General features: G+C 28.0%; 1 protein-coding gene across 7 annotated transcripts in view; it reads right to left on the bottom strand.

Annotated features, from left to right (window-relative positions):
* Window positions 1–13,180: 13,180 nt before the first annotated feature.
* LOC113377331 (phosphorylase b kinase gamma catalytic chain, skeletal muscle/heart isoform) overlaps window positions 13,181–15,295 on the bottom strand; it is an 8,518-nt gene continuing 6,403 nt past the window's right edge. For 5 of the 7 annotated variants that reach the window (XM_026617606.1, XM_026617611.1, XM_026617609.1 and 2 more), the window contains 4 exons: window positions 13,939–14,036; window positions 13,788–13,874; window positions 13,532–13,684; window positions 13,181–13,445 (listed from right to left, as the gene is read on the bottom strand). In XM_026617606.1, the coding sequence (XP_026473391.1) occupies window positions 13,308–13,445; window positions 13,532–13,684; window positions 13,788–13,874; window positions 13,939–14,036 (476 nt within the window). In that variant the 3' untranslated portion in view covers window positions 13,181–13,307. Of the gene's footprint in view, window positions 13,446–13,531; window positions 13,685–13,783; window positions 13,875–13,938; window positions 14,037–15,295 lie in introns of all 7 variants that reach the window. The other 2 variants (XM_026617607.1, XM_026617608.1) reach the window with 2 other exon arrangements.

Genomic DNA, 15,295 nt, shown 5'->3' with positions numbered 1-15,295 from the left:
AAAAAATTTTGGTCAAAAAAATTTTTGGAAAAAAAATTTTGGAAAAAAATTTTTGGTCCAAAAAATTTTGGCCCAAAAAAGTTTGGTCAAAAAAATTTTGGTCAAAAAAATTTTGGCCCAAAAAATTTTTGGTCAAAAAAAATTTTGGTCAAAAAAATTTTGGAAAAAAAATTTTTGGTCCAAAAAATTTTTTTAATATTACAGCGATATTGACCAATATTGGTCCGATATTGACCAATATTGGTCCGATATTGACCAATATTAGACCGATATTGTTCAATATTGAACCGATATTGACCAATATTAGACCGATATTGACCAATATTAGACCGATATTGACCAATATTGGACCGATATTGACCAATATTAGACTGATATTGACCAATATTCAGAAAAAAAAAATTGAGAAAAATTTTTGTCAAAAAAATTTGCGGAAAAAAATTTTGGTCAAAAAAAATTTGGACCAAAAGATTTTGGAAAAAAAATTTTGGTCAAAAAAATTTCGGTCAAAAAAATTTTTGTTCAAAAAAATTTTCGGAAAAAAATTTTCGGAAAAAAAATTTTGGTCCAAACAATTTTGGTCAAAAAAAATTTTGGTCAAAAAAAATTTTGGTCAAAAAAATTTTTGTTCAAAAAAATTTTCGGAAAAAAAATTTGGTCAAAAAAATTTTCGGAAAAGAAATTTTGGTCCAAACAATTTTGGTCAAAAAAAATTTTGGTCAAAAAAAATTTTGGTCAAAAAAATTTTGGCCAAAAAATTTTTTTTAATATTACAGCGATTGACCAATATTGGTCCGATATTGACCAATATTAGACCGATATTGTTCAATATTGAACCGATATTGACCAATATTAGACCGATATTGACCAATATTAGACCGATATTGACCAATATTGGACCGATATTGACCAATATTAGACTGATATTGACCAATATTCAGAAAAAAAAAATTGAGAAAAATTTTGTCAAAAAAATTTGCGGAAAAAAATTTTGGTCAAAAAAAATTTGGACCAAAAGATTTTGGAAAAAAAATTTTGGTCAAAAAAATTTTGGTCAAAACAATTTTGGTCAAAAAAATTTTGGTCAAAAAAATTTTGGTCAAAAAAATTTTTGTTCAAAAAAATTTTCGGAAAAAAAATTTGGTCAAAAAAATTTTGTTCAATATTGAACCGATATTGACCAATATTAGACCGATATTGACCAATATTAGACCGATATTGACCAATATTGGACCGATATTGACCAATATTAGGCCGATATTGTTCAATATTGAACCGATATTGACCAATATTAGACCGATATTGACCAATATTAGACCGATATTGACCAATATTGGGCCGATATTGACCAATATTAGACCGATTTTGGTCCAAACAATTTTGGTCAAAAAAAATTTTGGTCCAAACAATTTTGGTCAAAAAAAATTTTGGTAAAAAAAAATTTTGGTCAAAAAAATTTTGGTCAAAAAAATTTTTGTTCAAAAAAATTTTCGGAAAAAAAATTTGGTCAAAAAAATTTTGGTCAAAAAAAATTTTAGTCAAAAAAATTTTGGTGAAAAAAATTTTCGAAAAAAAATTTTGGTAAAAAAAAATTTTTGGTCAAAAAAATTTTGGTCAAAAAAAATTTTGGTCAAATAAATTTTGGTCAAAAAAATGTTTGAAAAAAAATTTTGGTCAAAAAAATTTTGAAAAAAAATATTTGATTCAAAAAATTTTGGTCAAAAAAATTTTTGGTCAAAAAAATTTTGGTCAAAAAAATTTTCAGAAAAAAATTTTTAGCCAAAAACATTTTATTATAACTCTATATTAGACTGATATTGACCAATATTGGTCCGATATTGACCAATATTGGTCAATACTAAAATTATTTAAATTTTCGGAAAAAAATTTTTGGCCAAAAATATTTTCGGTCAAAAAAATTTTGGTCACAAAAAAATTTGATTTTGACCGAACCGATTTTTGAAAATTTTTGGAAAAAAATTTTTGGTCAAAAAAATTTTGGTCGAAAAAATATTGGAACGATATTGACCAATATTAGACCGATATTGACCAATATTAGACCGATATTGACCAATATTCGGAAAAAAAAATTTTGGTCCAAAAAATTTTTGGTCAAAAAAATTTTAGTCAAAAAAATTTTCGGAAAAAAATTTTTGGCCAAAAAAAATTTTGGAAAAAAATTTTTGGCCAAAAAAATTTTTGGTCAAAAAAATTTTGGTCACAAAAAAATTTGGTCATTTGGTCATTTTTTGACCAAATTTTTTTGATCAAAATTTTTTTGACCAAAAATTTTTTGACCGAAATTTTTTTGACCAAAATTTTTTTTCCCAAAATAAAAATTTTTGGTTTTTTTAACCAAAATAAAAAAATTTGGTAACAATTTTTTTTTTTTTATATTAGACCGATATTGACCAATATCGGACCAATATTGACGAATATTAGACCGATATTGACCAATATTGACCAATATTAGACCGATATTGACCAATATTGGACCGATATTGACCAATATTGGTCAATACTAAAATTATTCAAATGACCGAACCGATTTTTGAAAATTTTTGGAAAAAAATTTTTGGTCAAAAAAATTTTGGTCGAAAAAATATTGGACCGATATTGACCAATATTAGACCGATATTGACCAATATTGGACCGATATTGACCAATATTGGACCGATATTGACCAATATTAGACCGATATTGGCCAATATTCGGAAAAAAATTGAGATAAAAATTTTTTTTGAGCAACATTTTTATGACCAAAATTTTTTTGACCAAAAATTTTTTTGACCAAAATTTTTTTGACCGAATTTTTTTTTACCAAAAATTTTTTTGACCAAAATTTTTTCTGTCCAAAAAATTTTTTGACCAAATTTTTTTTGAACAAAAATTTTTTGTCTAAAAATTTTTTTGACCAAATTTTTTTCTGACCAAAATTTTTTTGACCTGAAATTTTTTTGGTCAAAAATTTTTTTCCGAAAATTTTTTGAGCCTAAATTTTTTTGAATAACTTTTTTTTGACCAAAAATTTTTTTGACCAAAATTTTTTATTTTGGTTAAGAAAACTAAAAAATTTTATTTTTTAGGTCAAAAAAACTTTGGTTACAAAAAAATTTGGTCAAAAAAATTTTTGGACAAAAAATTTTTGTTCAAAAAAATTTTGGTCAAAAAAATTTTGGTCAAAAAAATTTTGGTCAAAAAAATTTTGGTCAATAAAATTTTGGTCAAAAAATTTTTTGGACAGAAAAAATTTTGGTCAAAAAAATTTTTGGTCAAAAAATTTTGGTCAAAAAAATGTTGGTCAAAAAAATTTTTTGATATTAGACCGATATTGACCAATATTAGACCGATATTGACCAATATTAGACCGATATTGACCAATATTGGACCGATATTGACCAATATTAGACCGATATTGACCATTATTGGACCGATATTGACCAATATTAGACCGATATTGACCAATATTGGACCGATATTGACCAATATTAGACCGATATTGACCAATATTCGGAAAAAAAAATTGAGAAAAAAATTTTGGTCCAAAAAACTTTTGGTCAAAAAAATTTTAGTCAAAAAAATTTTCGGAAGAAAATTTTTGTTAAAAAAATTTTGGTCATTTTTTGACCAAATTTTTTTGATCAAAAATTTTTTTGACCGAAATTTTTTTGACCAAAATTTTTTTTCCCAAAATAAAAATTTTTAGTTTTTTTAACCAAAATAAAAAATTTTGGTCAAAAAAATTTTTGGTCAAAAAAGATTTGGTCAAAAAAAAGTTATTCAAAAAAATTTAGGCCCAAAAAATTTTCGGAAAAAAATTTTTGGCCAAAAAAATTTTAGGTCAAAAAAATTTTGGTCACAAAAAAATTTGGTCAAAAAAATTTTTGGACAAAAAATTTTTGTTCAAAAAAATTTTGGTCAAAAAAATTATGGTCAAAAAAATTTTGGTCAAAAAATTTTTTGGACAGAAAAAATTTTGGTCAAAAAAATTTTTGGTAAAAAAAAAATCGGTCAAAAAAAATTTTGGTCAAAAAAATATTTGGTCAAAAAAATTTTGGTCAAACAAATGTTGGTCAAAAAATTTTTTTTTATATTAGACCGATATTGACCTATATTGGACCGATATTGACCAATATTAGACCGATATTGACCAATCTTGGACCGATATTGACCAATATTGGTCAATACTAAACTTATTTAAATTTTCGGAAAAAAATTTTTGGACAAAAAAATTTTTGTTCAAAAAAATTTTGGTCAAAAAAGTTTTTGGTCAAAAAAATTTTGGTGAAAAAAATTTTTGGTCAAAAAAATTTTTGTTAAAAAAAATTTTTCGACAGAAAAAATTTTGGTCAAAAAAATTTTTGATCAAAAAAAATTTATTCAAAAAAATTTTGGTCAAAAAAAATTTATTCAAAAAAATTTTTGGTCAAAAAAAATTTTGGTCAAAAAAATTTTTAGTAAAAAAAATTTTTGAAAAAAAAATTATGGTCAAAAAAATTTTGGGAAAAAAATTTTTGATCGAAAAAATTTTGGCCCAAAAAATTTTATTATAACTCTATATTAGACCGATATTGACCAATATTGGACCGATATTGACCAACATCAGACCGATATTGACCAATATTGAACCAATATTAGACCGACTTCAAAAAATTCCAGGGAAATTTATTTATCGGTGAAATTTATTTGAAATCGGGGATATTTATTTGAAAACGCGGAAATTTATTTGGAATCGGGGAAATTTATTTGAAAATGGGGAAATTTTTTTGAAAACAAGGAAATTTTTTTGAAAACTTGGAAATTTTCTGAAAACTAAATAATCATTATTGATATTATGTCATATTGTAAATACTTTAAAAAAAGTTGCATGAAACAAAGACTTTTGAAATTTTTCATTTTTTGAATAGCAATACGATGACGTGAATATACTTGGCACCGCAATGGTGGAAATTGGAAAAACTGATATGACCTGATTTTTTGACGATATTTTTGCTGTCGATTGGTGCAAACTAAAATTTTTTGCTCTTTCTGTTCTCGAGATAAATGGGCGGGGCCAAATTTGGCGCTAACTATACGTATAGTCAGCACCGACACCCTTAAAAATGCAAAAAAAATAAAATTTCTTTTTACTATCGTTATCAGTGATTTTTTGCTGTCGAGTGGTGCAATTAAATTTTGGAAAAGTTTTGCCCATCACAGATTTTCACGCACAGGAAAATTTCCGAATTTGCCAGTTTAAAAAAATTTACAATTTTGAAAATGCCCAATTTTTTTGCTCGCTTACTTAAATATAAAACCAAAAAAAAATTCAAAAAATTTGTTTTTTCACCCCTTTTCAGAAGGTTGCCAATTTTTTTGGGTGTCCACAAGTCACTTTTTCACAAGTTTAAAAATTGCTTCAGTGACTTTTTTTGCTGTCGAATGGTGTAATTATTTTTCGGAAAAGGTTTACCGATCACAGATTTTCACGAATCGAAAAATTCCACAATTTGCCAATTAAAAAAAATTGACAATTTTGAAAATGCCCAATTTTTTTGCTCGTTTACTTAAATATAAAACAAAAAAAATTTTTTTCAAAAAAATTATTTTTTCACCCCTTTTCAGAGAGGTTGCCAAAGTTTAAAAATTATTTCGGAATCTGCGATTTTTTTGGCTCTGCGATACAAAAAAGAAAAATTCAAAAGCCTAACTAATAAAATTTTCTACACCAAAATTTGCATAAATACATTGTAATTAAGTATACTCTAATTTATCATCAGTCGCCATAGTTAAAAATAGTGTAGAAAATAAGTTTTAAAAAATGCTGGCAAATTTTAAATGGTACACAATTTATAATATATTTTTTTATTGTTACTTAGTTTTTACTCGTCTTGCTTTAATGAAATTATCGGCAGAATACTAGTGAGAAAATAGTTACACCATGAAAATAAATATAAATATACATCAATGATTATACCATAATTTTAGTAAATAAATAACACGTCTTTGGCCACCCGCCGCCGAGAGACTCTACGGCGTAGAGAGTCTCTACGCACTGGGTCTCTCGAAGATGAGCGAGTGAGAAAGCTATACGCCTGCTATACGCTATTGAGCGAGTGAAACAGCTAGATATATGCATCGCGATTCCTGTTACATTTTAACAAATTCATATATAAATGGTATTGAGACTATTAATTCCGATCGAGTACATATTTTTGTAAAGGTATTAGTAATGATTTTGTCAATGACTTAATCGGGCAAAAAATAAGCATATTTAATGCGGATTGCGATCCGCTTCCATACTACGAAAAAAATCAAAATTAAAATTTATTTTTTTGAATTTTTTTTTTTTGTATCGCAGAGCAAAAAAATCACAGATTCCGAAACAATTTTTAAAACTTTTGGAAAAGTGACCTGTGAACACCAAAAAAAATTGGCAACCTCTCTGAAAAGGGGTGAAAAAACATTTTTTTGAAAAATTTTTTTTGTTTTATATTTAAGCAAGCGAGCAAAAAAATTTGGTCATTTTCAAAATTGTCAATTTTTTTTAATTGGCAAATTTAGGAATTTTCCTATGCGTTAAAATCTGTGATGGGCAAGCAAAACTTTATAGCATTATAAAACCCAATTTCACCAAAATGCATAAAATGTAAAACCTCGACACTAGATGGCTTTAAATACAACAATTAAATCTTGAACGAAATAAAAAACGACTTTGCTCTTTCAAATCTTGCTTAATATTTTTTCTAGAACAGTTTATGTAATACCCTATTTATTAAGATTTTTATTGACATTATTTTGTTCATTACATGATTTTCGTTAAAATGTATATTTTAGGAGATATTTGCAAAAAAAAACGAAGAAAAACGCCAAAAATATATGAATCTCAGTGACTTGAAAAGTATTAGTTTTTTTGAAAAACTATAAAAGACATTTTTTTCTTATAATCAGTTCTTCTATCGATTTCCGACGTTATTTTGAAAAAATGTAATTACACAATTGAGAAAAGGTGTCATCCCCCCGGGGGGTGATGGCGCAACCCGTATTGTTTTCACTTTTGAACTTGAGGATAAGATGAACCTAATTCGAAAATTTCATTCAATTCAGAGCACAGTAAAAAAAATTCAAAGGTTATACCCTTTTTTCCTCTCCGTTTACTGCACTATACTGTAATTAAGGCAAATTGCTGCTGCCATGCCGTACTTTTTTAAAAGAATTATTTTTTTTGCAAATTTGAAAAAAAAAATCTTGTTTAGAACCTTTTGAAAAGGTTGATTTTTTAACATGTTCGATAATACCGTTTTTTTTTAATTTTGTTATATTTTAAAGACTCAATCCAACACAAATTCTGGACTATATTATATTTATATTCCACAGATTTTACACAGGATAAATAAAATGTTTATTAACATTGAGTTCCTCTGCCATCGACATGTATTTAGATGAGACGCTCTAACAACTGCCTTCGTCGAACGCATACATGAGTTCTTCGGCCAGTTTGAGTAAAGGTGCGTCCACACCTAACGAACGAACACGAACGAACATGTCGAACAAGAAAATACAAAGAAGAACGAACAGGAACACGAACGAACGCGAAAAATTCCAAACGAACTTGAACAAGCGCTTAAAAGCAGTGAGCGCTTGAATTTTCGTTGTTCGTAGATGTTCCGTGAAACGTCAGTTTTATTATTGATATGGATGTAAGCTTTAATCATACGGCATTTTTACTGGTTTTTGTGTGATTTTTGTTCGTGTATATTTTGTAAATATACTGTAAATAAATTATTCAATTAATTTCACTCAGTTTTTGTATTTAATATTTATATTTTGAGTCGTTTTCTTTCCTCAGCATTCATATTCGGAGCAAGCTGAACATTCCAGGCTTGAGCTAACTATACTCAATTTTCAAACTCTCATCCTCAACATATATGTTGAATGTTTATGTATGATAACAAGTTTAATATTTACTTGTAAAGACTGCAATCATACTCTTCTTTTATCTATGACTGCAATTTCTTCTTTACTGCAGCTTCTGACATCCCAAACGTTTTGCCTACACTTTCCCAAGCATCGTTTTTTTTTTTCTAATAATTTTATAAAAAGGGTCTTTAGTCTCCCATATTATAGGAAACTTTTCTATTTCATTTATGAATGATAAAATCACGTCATTTGACCATTCCATAATTTATTCAAAATTTTCAAACTGTACACAATAATTAAAAGTAAATATTATTAAAATTTTCAAACATTAAAATTATTAACATTATTATTAAATTATTAAAAAATTATTATTGAATTATTAAAATTATTAAAACAAAAATGTTCGTTTGCGTTCGTTGAGACGTCCACACTGCACATACGAGTTCAAACATGAACGAACAATTCCCTTTGATGTACCGACAAGTTGCGGAACATTGCTCGCCATGTTTGTTTATGTTCGTTCGTGATCGTCGTGGCGTCCACACTATGCTGTTGCCGTTCGTTCTGGTACGTTCTTTTAAACGAACGAACACGAACGAACATAAAAGAACGTACCAGAACGAACGGCAACAGCATAGTGTGGACGCCACGACGATCACGAACGAACATAAACAAACATGGCGAGCAATGTTCCGCAACTTGTCGGTACATCAAAGGGAATTGTTCGTTCATGTTTGAACTCGTATGTGCAGTGTGGACGTCTCAACGAACGCAAACGAACATTTTTGTTTAAATAATTTTAATAATCTAATAATAATTTTTTAATAATTTAATAATAATGTTAATAATTTTAATGTTTGAAAATTTTAATAATATTTACTTTTAATTATTGTGTACAGTTTGAAAATTTTGAATAAATTATGGAATGGTCAAATGACGTAATTTTATCATTCATAAATGAAATAGAAAAGTTTCCTATAATATGGGAGACTAAAGACCCTTTTTATAAAATTATTAGAAAAAAAACGATGCTTGGGAAAGTGTAGGCAAAACGTTTGGGATGTCAGAAGCTGCAGTAAAGAAGAAATTGCAGTCATAGATAAAAGAAGAGTATGATTGCAGTCTTTACAAGTAAATATTAAACTTGTTATCATACATAAACATTCAACATATATGTTGAGGATGAGAGTTTGAAAATTGAGTATAGTTAGCTCAAGCCTGGAATGTTCAGCTTGCTCCGAATATGAATGCTGAGGAAAGAAAACGACTCAAAATATAAATATTAAATACAAAAACTGAGCGAAATTAATTGAATAATTTATTTACAGTATATTTACAAAATATACATGAACAAAAATCACACAAAAACCAGTAAAAATGCCGTATGATTAAAGCTTACATCCATATCAATAATAAAACTGACGTTTCACGGAACATCTACGAACAACGAAAATTCAAGCGCTCACTGCTTTTAAGCGCTTGTTCAAGTTCGTTTGGAATTTTTCGCGTTCGTTCGTGTTCCTGTTCGTTCTTCTTTGTATTTTCTTGTTCGACATGTTCGTTCGTGTTCGTTCGTTAGGTGTGGACGCACCTTAAGACGCATATATGCGGCGCTCGTCCTCAAAGGGTTAATTTTAACAGAATATGCATGAACTATTATCCATGAGTCTGAGACAAAAATGTTGGGAAAAAATAGAAAATATATTTTTGAAAAAAAAAATTAGATAAAAAATTTGTGAAAGAAAAATTTTGGGAAAAAATATGAAAAAAAAATCATGGACAAACAAAGTCGAGGGGCTTTTAAATTACATAAAATTGAAATTTACCAAGCCGATAGAAATTTTTGATTTGAAGAAGAAGAATTTGGAAAAAAAATTAGAAAAAAAAAGTTGAACAGAATAAGCCACAAACAAATGTTGAAATTTTTTTCCAAAAACGAGATTTTTTGGGAAAAAATTGGAAAAAAAAATATTTTGAAAAACAAGTTTTAGCAAAAAAGATGTTTTGAAATTTTAGAAAAAAAATTAAGAAAAATCATGGAAGTTCAGGAACTTTTAAACTAAAATTAAAAATTACGAATCGATAAAAATTTTTCATTTAACCCTTTCGACTCGGATGCCGCCGCTCCGGCGGCATAGTCATTTTACCGTTGCGCTCGGATGTCGCCGCTCCGGCGGCATGATATGTTTTACCGTTCCGCTCGGATGCCGCCGCTCCGGCGGCAAATCGTGTCGTCGCAAACTAAACTAATATATTAATTTTTTTTCATTCTTTTGAAATTAATTCACTATTACATTCATTTATTGATTAATTTATTAATTTTATAAATAAATATATAACAAAATTAATTTATTAGTTCGTGATCCCCATTAATTTTAATAAAGCTCTGAAAAGAAATGATTTTTTAAACAATATAGCATGGTTTTGAGCGCATTTTTTTTAATTTTCAAAATTTTCTGTTTTATTATTATAATGACTATATTTAAATGCAATATTAACACATTTTGAAAAAATCCGATACAAAAAAAAATTCCGAGTTGTGAGATACGTATTGCACTATAATATTCCGAACGCAGCGTACCGGCTAGCAGTCCGACTCCCGAGTCGAAAGTGTTAAAAAAATGTTAGAAAAAAAATATTTGGACATAAACATTTTTGAAAAAAAAGGGGAAAAAATTGGACAAATTTGACAAAAGAAAGATTTTCATACAAAGTTATAGCAAGTTTCCATAGAACACACTACCATTTAGTCTAGATTCTATGTAAAATCCTAATTTTTTAGCACGGTTCCCATACTACACGGTACGCACTTGCCGCGATAAAGGAGGGTTGACTGTATTCCTCTAGCATTGAAATTAAAATTTAAAAAATACTTCGTTAAGTAGAATGTCAACGCGGCAGGTAGGAGATGCCGGAAACTACTATATTACATTCATTAATATATTTTACTAGCTGACCCGGCAAACGTTGTTTTACTAAGTAAGGTATATTCTAAAGAATTTCTAGGGAATCAAAAATATTAATACTTTAAGTGTATAAGGATGTGTTGTTTCAATGCTATAAATAATGAGGTATTATAAAAACAAAAAATCCCATTAGTTTGTCTATATTTTGTCAACACAATCAAACTGGAAGTTTTATACACTTTCTATAGAAAACATGGTATAATCTAATCCAAGTCTTTTTTGGTCTTTCGACTTATTGATTACGTTTCAAGATTTTTTCAGATTCCTTTTGGATTCTGGATTTTGTGTATAATTGTACTACTGAACTTATACAAAATTTTCAAATTTCAGAGGAGAGATAAAAAAAAATAATTAAGTATTCCTTCTTTGTCCTGCTTTTTGAAAAGTTTCAAGTAAAATTCGATGAATTTTAAGTAAATTTAATAAAAAGTATATATGTAGAGCAGGGCGAGGCACAAAGATCCAATTTGACTTTGAGCAAATATAAAGTGTATTGTGAAAACCATAACAATTATATCACAACAAATAACAAATTTCAAACGAGCAATTAACTGACTACGTTCAGTAAAACTGCCTTCTACTTTATCACTGAAAAAATGTGCTTTTTTATGTCTTTCAAAAATTTGTTATCTAGACCTTTTTACCCTATAGGCGGGGTAACTTGAAACGGTCAGATGGCAAACAGGTTTGAAGTCTTATTTTAATTTTAAAGGATTTTACAAAATGGAACGGATTTACAACGGAAGAAAATACTTATATTATTTCAAAGATTACCGTTTATCTCCCTATAGCAAAGTCTTTTAATCAAGGTTATAGCTGGTTATACATCCTTTTTCCTCTACTTTCAAATATTGTTGTTAAACAATGCTTAACTTTACAGATTTTTGGCACATCGGTGGTGGACCTTTTTAATCCCGGACCTTCATATATTAATATCTATTCTGCGATAAATTCTTGGAAATTATAATTGGAAAAATGTTATTCGACAAAATGTCCATTTGATCGATACCAAATTTAGGTTCTGAATTTAAATAAGATAAATAAAAAATAATATAACCTAGAAAATGTTTTATAAATACCAATGAGTATATAATTATGCAAATGAGATCTTTCAGAGCACCGTGTTTGAGAAAAATATGCCAAAAAGTGCGTTTTCATATTAACATATCAAAAAAGTTTATACTTTGAGTCTCTAGTAACACTTGCGGCCCGTTTACTAACGTTTTTGTATATAAATAAAACTACAAACAAAACTCTTCTTACTACAAATTTATCATAAATAAGTAATATTCCCGTAAAACATCCTATTAAACGTAATTGAACATCATCCGTCAAAAGCGTTTGACATTTCACGAAATTGCCACCGTCCTTTGTTTTATTTAAATTACGCTTCTACAAAAATTTTCAAATTTAAAATGTAAAGTTTCTACGCGGATTTGAAATAATTTCTCACCTTTTGGACTTTCTCTAGATAGGCACGAATTTTTCAAGACTAAGACTGGCCAAATCGATTCAGCCGTTTTCGAGTTTTATTCGGACATTTGAAAGAGACCTCCATTTTTATATATAAGATTAATTGATGATATCTATAAGTTTATTTATATACTGCTGTAATTAGTTTTGTTCAACTTAATGTCACAATAAACATGTTTTCTTAGAGACCAGTCATTTGACTGGTATTGGTAGAAGTGAGTATATTCAAATGGCTGGTGTATCTAGTGTTGAAGAAATTTCCATTGATTTGTTCACATCAAATATTCAACATTTTTTGACTAAATTATAATAGTTATAATGTAACAGTACTACTAATAATCCGAACATCTATTATAATTACTTGTCAACATAAGAGACGTAAGATCAACGCATAATGTCTTAAGCATGCATTATGTTTATTTATATATGGCATATTGCATAAGACAGAAACATTGGTACGCCATTGAGTTTCATGTCATGTCATTTTTTGAAAAGTAAGTTTGCAATAAAGACCTCTCAAATTTACTGCGGTGGCAGTAACTCTTTGTTCCTTGATGCTCGATTCACACCATTTAACCTGTTTTAATGCTTTTGGCGGCTGGTTTAATATGCATTTGAATGAAAGCGTTTCAATGTTTGCATGTACCATAAACATTGAACGCACGCATCCTAAACAATATGTAATATACGCTAGCTACGCGTCGAAGAAACTTATTGCCCTTCAATCAATTAGTAAACATCTTTTTTTACGAAATTTTGGGAAGAATCACATATTAAAAGAATTTTGCAAACCATACAACTGACTTATTAATATAGTAGATTATCAAATACATATGCACAGGCTTTGTTAGTGATTATTTTGCATATGAGTACAATATAATACAAATTGTTCCAAATGAAAACAAAAGAATAAAACAAGACCTAAACTAAATTTAACACTGAGTACATTAAATCAAATTTCTTTAAAGATTATCTTCCTCCTAAATTCATGAGATATAAATAGTATAGTTCAGTTTTTTCCGAATTTTCAAACAATGCAGCTCGATTCTGTTCTTCCCCCTTCTTTACCCAATGACCATACACACGAAAAGCACAACCATCAATTACCTGTGAATTAAATGAAAATTCATATAGGTATTGAAAATCGACTGTGCAATGGTGAATTTGGAATAAAGCATGTTTCATATGTTTACCTTTCTTAATATTCTAAGTCTGTAAGGATCTAATAAAGCATCTCTGATGGGAATATGTTCCGACACCAACTTCATTTTATTCAATCTTATGACTGCTCTCACACATAAAATTATCTTTTGAAACATTTTTCGAGGGCAAAACTGATCTATTTTCTGTAATTTCAAACAATAATTTTAATAAACTATTGCTCTACAATACATACATTATATAAAATATATTAGAATATACTGACTTCCTCTTATTATATTTACTTACAGTTCGTGCATTTGGGGATGAGTGAATAGATTGTTTGGTAACACTTGAAAGACTACGTTTCAAAGTACTAACGTTTTGTTCAAAAACCTATAATAAAAATTTCATTTTAGTAGAAAGCAATGGCAATCTCTTATGTAATATATGAATATACCGTTGATTGAAAAAATGGATGCTTCAGAGCATTTTCTATACTAATTCTTTTGCTTGGATCCACCACAAGCAACTTTCGTAACAAATCTTTTGGGGCATCTAAAAATTTACATATCGATACACATTGCAAATTCAAGCATATATATATATATATATATATATATATATATATATATATATATATATATATATATATATATATTGAAATATGTGAGTTTGGTGTTGATATATATTTTGATGAGTTATTTAGAATCGGGCAGTAACACCAAGTAAAAAAAACTAAAGTAGTTTTGAAATACTTTATTCATCCATACGTTTCGGTCTTCATCGAGATCGTCATTCAGTGAAAAAACTAAAAGATTTTATACGATCTAGGAGGAAAATAATATAAAGTTATAGAATATATATATATATATATATATATATATATATATATATATATACTTACAGGAAATTAATTATACAAAAATACACCACGGGTAATGTAATTCGTTAATGAAAGGTAAACTTATAGTTCCGACGTAGTTTTCATGGTTTGGATTTTCAATTAAATTATTGTGACGGTTTTGGAGATATAGAATTCTATTTTTTGTTATGGATTGGATGAGGTGTTGTGGGAGGGAGTTTTTGGTTAGAATTTGTGAAATGAGAAAGAGATTCTTTCTTAAAAATTTACTGTGTGATAATAATAATGCGTGGTCTATTAAGTTTATGATTGTGCCTATTTTGATAAAGAGAGGGTGGTAAGAATGGTAATTAAGATAACGGCCTGAGTATGTTGGTTTGTGATACCAATCATTTATTATATTATTATTTTCGCGAATGAGTTGGACATCTAAGAAACTGATAGATTTATTATTTTCTAATTCAGAAGTAAATTGTAGGTGTTGGTTGTAGGCATTAAAAGAAATTACAAGAGTTGTTTGGGATACATGTTATGATGTCATCAACATATCGGTAGTAAAAAATTTGTTTATTGTAGGAATTTAAAATTATGGATTCTATGTGTTGAAGGGCTATTTCAGCTAAAGATGGGGAGGCTGGAGATATCCCATTGGTGTACCAAATGTTTGGAAATAGAATTTACTATTGAACTCAAAATATGTGTTGGAAATTATTTAGGTTTCGAGAAACAATAAAATTTTTAATAGATAGGGGATAGAGAATAGTGGTAATGGGATGAAGGCAAATAAATCATTTGTTGTGGTGGCTCTCATACCTTCGAACAGACTAGATAGGGGATAGAGAATAGTGGTAATGGGATGAAGGCAAATAAATCATTTGTTGTGGTGGCTCTCATACCTTCGAACAGACTACCATTTATTTATTATTATTATATATATATATATATATATATA

The sequence above is a fragment of the Ctenocephalides felis genome, unplaced genomic scaffold, assembly GCF_003426905.1.
Source record: "Ctenocephalides felis isolate EL2017-DRISC unplaced genomic scaffold, ASM342690v1 CF-g0.4_SCAFFOLD_01886, whole genome shotgun sequence".
Classification (NCBI taxonomy): domain Eukaryota; kingdom Metazoa; phylum Arthropoda; class Insecta; order Siphonaptera; family Pulicidae; genus Ctenocephalides; species Ctenocephalides felis.
The sequence above is the reverse complement of the archived record's forward strand: the minus strand, read 5'-3'. Positions and strand labels throughout refer to the sequence as shown.